Source organism: Hordeum vulgare, chromosome 7H (genome assembly GCF_904849725.1).
Source record: "Hordeum vulgare subsp. vulgare chromosome 7H, MorexV3_pseudomolecules_assembly, whole genome shotgun sequence".
NCBI lineage: Eukaryota > Viridiplantae > Streptophyta > Magnoliopsida > Poales > Poaceae > Hordeum > Hordeum vulgare.
Genome location: NC_058524.1, coordinates 470,595,060 through 470,601,983, shown reverse-complemented (window position 1 = coordinate 470,601,983; position 6,924 = coordinate 470,595,060). Strand labels below are relative to the sequence as shown.

General features: G+C 43.6%; 1 protein-coding gene across 1 annotated transcript; it reads right to left on the bottom strand.

Moving 5' to 3' along the window:
* Window positions 1–1,250: 1,250 nt before the first annotated feature.
* Window positions 1,251–6,620, bottom strand: LOC123407080 (auxin-responsive protein IAA21-like). Its single transcript, XM_045100120.1, has 5 exons — window positions 6,207–6,620; window positions 5,143–5,384; window positions 2,698–2,839; window positions 1,924–1,985; window positions 1,251–1,588 (listed from the first exon to the last, which is right to left on the bottom strand). The coding sequence occupies exons 1-5, from the start codon at window positions 6,443–6,445 to the stop codon at window positions 1,551–1,553; spliced, it is 723 nt and encodes a 240-aa protein (XP_044956055.1). The 5' UTR covers window positions 6,446–6,620; the 3' UTR covers window positions 1,251–1,550.
* Between the last annotated feature and the right edge of the window lie 304 nt (window positions 6,621–6,924).

The window sequence follows — 6,924 nt, the reverse complement described above, 5'->3', positions numbered from 1 at the left end:
GTACTCTCTACTGTCTACGCTCTAGTGGCAGCAACGAACATAAAAAGCGGGCAGCAGACAAAGCGCAGGCCGATGGAGGACCAGCCAAGCCAGCCAAAAGGCGAAGGCGAGTGCGATGGGCCGAGCTGGGCAACCACCCGCGCAGTTGCTGAGGAATCAGAACAAACCACGGCTTCTATCCACTCCAGTAACCCACACCACACCACACCACAACGCTGGCTTAGCTTAGCTTAGCTAGCTAGAGGAGGGAGATATCATTCCCAGCCTAGATTACCCCTACCCTGGCCTAGCCCAGCCTAGCCCAGGCAAGGTCAATTATGCCGACGCAAGGTTCCCGCACGATCAATTAGGCCAATGGCAGCATCAACGTGCATGCAATGCAACAAGCATGACAGAGAAGAAGCAGACATCAAGCATAAGCATCGCATCTCCTGTTTCCCGGAGTGAAAGGGCACGCAACTACAGTACGACGCGTCCATGTATCCATCATCAAGCAACACCCCATGGAACGGAAAGGAGCAATATTCCAGTGCGCCACAACATAATTGGTCACACGCCCGCTGCTAATAAGTAATAAACCAAACCCCACAGCTGCTAATTAAGATGAGCATGAGCCAGGCACCATAACAAAGCATAATCAACTGAAAATTAAAATTGGGGAAAAAAGCCTAAATTCGCGGCAATCTCGACGCTTTAGCTTCCGCTCCGTCTTCTTTCCCTCATGATGATGGGTGAAAACGAATGATTGCGAGGAAGCCTCTCCCGCCTTTACGTGGACAACATGATGGCGCCAGGAAAAGGATAACAACAACAACAACACCAACGCCCATGGCCATGGCCGGCCATGGAAGGGGAGGCCCGCACTACTAACCAAAGCACTGATTGAATTCACCTTGCAGCGCATGAAGATACATACAGTTACAGAGGAAGAGAAGACCACACGCCAAAAGGAATCTGGACCAGCTACCACTGCTGCTGCTTGCTCCGGCTGGGTTTTCATTCCGATGTACAGCGGCAGTTACTAACCGAGGCAAGCAAGTGCAGTTCCCTTGTGGAACAGAAACAGAAACAGAAACAGGAGAAGATTATGACGGCCTGATGTGATCTTCCAACCACCAGACAACCGAGAATCATCGGCTTTTCGACGGTTCTGCGTGCACAAAATGACCATTCCAGCAACCAAAGAGTGCTCCGGAAATGATCACAGGTGAAAGCAACGTTGTTCTCATGGCTCGCCAAACACACAGATGGATGCAAGCAGACAGCCCGAACTCCAGAAAGCACGAGTTTGAGGTACAAGCATAGCACACCGATTTACAGCGGAAACTACATACAACACACGCGACCGAATCAAAGTAAAGTAGTGTAGTAGATACACACACACATCAACTTACACGATCTAACATGCTTGTTCCGAACGAACACAGATAGATAGAAGGAAATAATAAAGAGAATACACGTAGGTTATATATAAATCCCTTTCTCACACATAAGGTCCATCACCCTTGTACGATGCGACCGCAGGAAACAGATCGGGTTCGTCGTTTTTGCTACTTCTCGTTCTTGCTCTTCTCGGTGGCCCTCGGAGCTGAAAAACACAAATAATTTCTCATGTTACAAGTTTGGTGAATTAAGCAAAAACAATTAGTCATGCTAACAGTGGTAAATATAGAAGACAATGTTTCCTCATATACAAGCACCCCGTGCGTGCCATATGCCCAGATCCATTACGAAACATAGATATTTAGGTCCCACAGTTAATAATACCTAACCTACTTCATCCAAATTTATCTTTATCCTTCTAGCAGTATATAGAATCAAGCACTGCAAACAGTAGATTCTCTGCCAGCCTTCCATTCCATGGGAAAACTCATGAACACAGGCAACGATTTTGTATTCTACCACATATTTTTCAGTGCTTACCAAGGCCCACTGCATCTGACCCCTTCATGATCCTCATCCTCCTGCAGCTGTCTGTGAACATCCTGTGATACAGCAAAATGAATATGTTACCGGTCAGGTGGCTTTTTTATGGAGAAAATGAATTCTGGATCAAGCTCCGGAACTCATTGGATATGCAAAATCTTGGCGGGCCAGGCATTGCAATGACGTGGGAGACTAATATGGAAAATAAGCTAAAACAACATGGCTGGATGGAATCAAGAACTGATTCTCTTAACATTTTTTCAGTCTCACAAAACTTGTACAAATCAAGAACCCACTGGAATGTCTAAAATTGTTTCCTGTTCGACCCTTTAATGACCGCTTAGGGTTGAGTCCTTGTATGGGGCTGCCATTCTCTTTCGCGTGCGAATGTGAAAAATGATCCCCCCTCCCCAATCTTGAAAAAAGTGCACCATTCCCATTTTTTCTACAAAATTATTTCATATGTTGAGCAAAAGAAATTAGCAAATCTTCACTAGGAGGGAGATATGAATTTTCAGTAACCATCTAAATCAATAGCCCCAGATGAGACTTTAAAGTAGTAAATCAAATGTATTACCGTATTAAACTTTGTCACTTCATAAAAATACTTAAGACACAATGGACAAGGGTGTATGCATATGAAGAATATAGGAAGTGCAAAAAAAATCGCTAATCAGATGATTGCAAATACAGACGAAAATCATCAATATTGCTGCGGATTATGTATTGCTAGTACATAATTTATGTATATCCATATTACTCAAAACTCACCGCCATGGAACATCTCCAACCAACATCCAATCACCATCCTTATCCTCATAAGTGAGGACAAGTTCAGTCCCGCTTTTAAGATCCATCAGTCGGCAATCAGATAGTCCGTCTCTTCCTGATTTTTCAGTCGATTCACCATGACCTGCAGAAACCAGGAACACATGGTATGCAAGTAAAGCCCTCTCAAAGAACATTTGCAAAAGAGTAATACTGAAATTAGCATTCATGGGAACATATCTGTGAAAACTGAAAAGAAGTCCAACTAAGGCTTCTAATGACATGGGACAATAGTGTTATTACCATGCGAACTCATTTCTACAGACCTCACAGGTAAAATCAATGATGTTTCTAAGACTGAAGTCAGCACAAACTATGTTATGTAATCCTGACGACATTTGAACAATTATCAGGGCTCAAAATTAACTTTAACAAAAGCGAAATCTTATGCTTTGGAAAGGCAAAAGAAGAGCAACACGCGTATAGACAGCTATTTGGTTGTGAACTAGGATCACTTCCGTTTAGCTACCTCGGAATACCTATTCATCATAGGCGTCTCACAAATAAAGAATGGAAATGTATCGAAGAAAGAATTGAGAAAAAATTAAGCTGCTGGAAGGGCAAACTAATGTCATATGGAGGGAGGCTTGTCTTAATTAACTCGGTGTTAACAAGCTTACCTATGTTTCTATTGTCTTTCTTTGAAATACCAGTAGGGGTACGAAAAAGACTAGACTTTTACAGATCTCGGTTTTTCTGGCAAAATGATGAAGCTAGGAAGAAATACAGATTAGCTCGGTGGGATATTATATGCTCTCCTAAAGATCAGGGGGGTTTGGGCATTGAGAATCTAGAAGTGAAAAACAAATGTTTGCTTAGCAAATGGCTATATAGATTATCTACAGAATCTGAAGGAACGTGGATTCAGATAATTCAGAACAAATACCTAAATTCTAAAACTTTAGCTCAGGTTACAGCTAGACCAAATGATTCCTCATTTTGGAAAGGGCTAATGAAGATAAAGATGAAGTTTTACCAGAGGGTAAAATTTATAGTGGGTAATGGTGCCTCAACAAGGTTTTGGGAAGATACTTGGCTTGGGGACACACCACTTGCACTTCAATACCCAATGTTATATAATATAGTACAACGTAAAGAGGATTATGTATCCACGATACTACAATCTACACCGCTTAATATACAGTTCAGGCGGGCTTTAGTAGGAGCTCGCTGGGATGCATGGTTGCATTTGGTTGAAAGAATCATGCAGGTGCATTTAGCTGAACAATCAGATAGTATTAGGTGGATTTTAACTAAGAATGGAGTATTCTCAGTCAAGTCCATGTATTCACATCTGATAAATACAGGAATTTTACCAACATCTGTACCTATTTGGAGGATCAAGGTGCCCCTGAGAATTAAAATATTTATGTGGTTTATACACAAAGGGGTCATACTAACCAAAGATAACTTACTTAAGCGCAGTTGGAGAGGAAGGCCTAACTGTTGCTATTGTGAGCAAAATGAAACAATTAAACACCTTTTCATAGAATGCCCTCTTGCAAAATTGCTATGGAGAACTATTCAAATAGCTTTTAATATCAGCCCACCTATATGTGTTGGTTCAATATTTACAACGTGGCTCAATGGAGTTGACGCTAAAATATCGAAACTTATCGGTGTTGGGATATGTGCTTTGTTTTGGGCAATATGGAATACCAGGAATGACATGATCTTTAATGGCAAGAACTTCAACAATTTTTTGCAGGTTATATACAGAGCAACGTCTTGGATCCGTACGTGGTCGTTACTCAGTCATGCGGAGTACAGGGATCTTATGGATATTGGGTGCAACCGATGGGAGATGGCCGCACGGGTTATCTTCAACCGATTTGGATGGCGTGCTAATAATAGACTAGATGTATAGGCATCGTAGTCTAAGTTTACATACGCCGGATGTGGCATTTTTTACTATTTCATTCGTGCTTTCTTTTACACTTTCGGCTTTTTCAGCTATTTGGATCTAAGATACTATTTCATCTATCTTTAATAATATGGCTGCATGCATCGATTGATGCAGAGGCCGGGGGCTCGCTTCCTCCTTATCAAAAAAAAAATGTAATCCTGACGACAAACAGTCCAGAAAATTGAGACCTTAAATTAAACAAGCACAATAGCTGGCAATTGTTCTTTACGAACTGACGAGGCAACCGTCAATACTAGAACTAAAGACCCTAAAACGCCAAATACTACAATCTATGAAACCATATTAAGTATCAAAATGTATGGAGACGGAGAGTACTTGTAACGGTAAAGACTGCATCTGCCCAAGTAAAAATGCGTAGAAAAACGTATTTACTCACCAAACAATTATGAATATACTACCATACTACTGTGGCATCCCAATCAAAAACAGAGCCAAAGGAAAAGGGTAAAACAAGAGCTCACCAACAGTAAAGCCGCTGAACTTTTTCTCCAGCTCCAGCGAGAGGTCCTTGTAGTTCTTATACATCTTAAGATCCACCTTCCTGAGGTATGGAGCACCATCCATGCTAACCTTGACATAAAGGCAGCCTGGTGCTGGCGCCTGCTTCGCCTCGGCCTCGTCTTTGCTTCTCGGAGCAGAGAAGTTCGTCGCCATGGTGTTCTTCCTGTAACTGCGGATTGGTGGCCATCCTACCACCTGTGCCCTGTTACGGAAATTCCAACAATCAAACGCATATCCTTCAAGAATTAAGGTTGCTTTAGTAGCCACAAAGTACTGAAAGTACAAGAGAAACTGAACCAGGACCACATGAGTACCGGATTATACTCTACTAGCTTGCAAGCACTGGATACAGTTAGATATGCTTGAGCAGAGGAACAAAGGGAAAGAAAATCCGTGTGAATTGGCGCACTGGCTAACTAACTTACTGCTGCGATTTCGGGACCTTGTCATCAGCAAGTGGAGACCAGACGGACAAAAGTTGCTTATTGTCCAAGAAGAAAGCTTCTTCAGCTTTTTCAGAACAAACACATATTTTATATATTTTTTAGTCCTGTTGGTTCTGCTCGTTAGGAGAATATTTTGATGGTGAATTGCTCCCATAAAACGATCTGCTATAACTTATTAACAAAAACTGGGAAACACAGAACGATTGTTGTTTTTTGGCGTCACTAGAATGAACAGTTTCGATGAAAAGGCTAAAGGAAAAACATAAATACAGTACAAGAAAGTAAAAGTGAATCAATAACCAATTTTATTTCCGCCTGACAGACAAAAGAGAGCAACCAATTGCATACCGGTGCAATTCGCACGCACAAAAACCCTGTTTCGAACACCAGCCATGTGTGGTAGGAAGAAAATCAAATTCAGCAAATTTTATTGACGAACTCCTCACACGAAACCCCAAGCTTCCCCGAGAAAGACTGCTCACAAAAATTCATACGACAAACAGTAAAAGAAAAAATGCAAACGAGGGAAAATAAATAAATAAATAAAATGCTCGAAACCACCACACCAAGGCACCTACTTGGCGGCCGGTGGCTGCGCCTTCTTCTTCTCGTCCTCCTCCTCCGCCACCGCGCCCGCGAACCCGCGTTTCGCCCCGCCCTTGGACAGAAGCTCCAGCGTCAGCGGCGCCCCCGACGCCGCCCCGCCGCCGTCCCCAGCGGCATCCTCCGTTCCCGGGAGCCCCAGGCGGAGCTCCGTGGCCGCCGCCGCCGCGGCCGGCGACAGCCCGATGTAGTCCCGCTCCTGTGTCGGCGCCATGACCAGCGCAATCAGGCGAGCATTACTGCGCCGCGCGCCGGGAGATCTTGGCTTTTGAGAGGGTGGCCGAGGAGGCGGGTTTGAGGTCTCCTGGCTCTGTGCGTGCGTGCGGGAGGACGGCCCGTGCTCGTTGCTTGCTGCTGCAGTTGTGCGTGGGTTGCGCGAGTGGGAGAGAGAGAGCACGAGGAAATGGGGTTTAATGGTGCGTGTTTGCGGGGAGGCCCTTGGCTTTGCTTCCTAATTACGGATTGGGTGTGGTCTTAGTTTATGCTTTTGTTTTGTCTTTTTGCATTTTCTTAAGGTGATTTTGTCTTTTCTTTTGGGAGGCTTGGCAGTGTGAGAATCAAGAATCAGATGTTTTATTTTTGTATGTGATGGATGGATATTTTAAAGTAAATGTGTAGAGTGTTGGCGCGCTTCATCTAGCCTCTTAGGCACAACTAATACTCTCTCCGGTCCATATTATTTGTCGTTGTTTT

Excerpts from the sequence above, each read along its gene's own strand:
- LOC123407080 (XM_045100120.1), bottom strand. The coding sequence starts at position 6,445 with ATGGCGCCGACACAGGAGCGGGACTACATCGGGCTGTCGCCGGCCGCG. Across the intron at positions 5,385-6,206 it reads GCGCAGCCACCGGCCGCCAA|GGCACAGGTGGTAGGATGGC; the intron begins GTAGGTGCCTTG and ends TTTCCGTAACAG. Across the intron at positions 1,986-2,697 it reads GTTGGAGATGTTCCATGGCG|GATGTTCACAGACAGCTGCA; the intron begins GTGAGTTTTGAG and ends GCTGTATCACAG.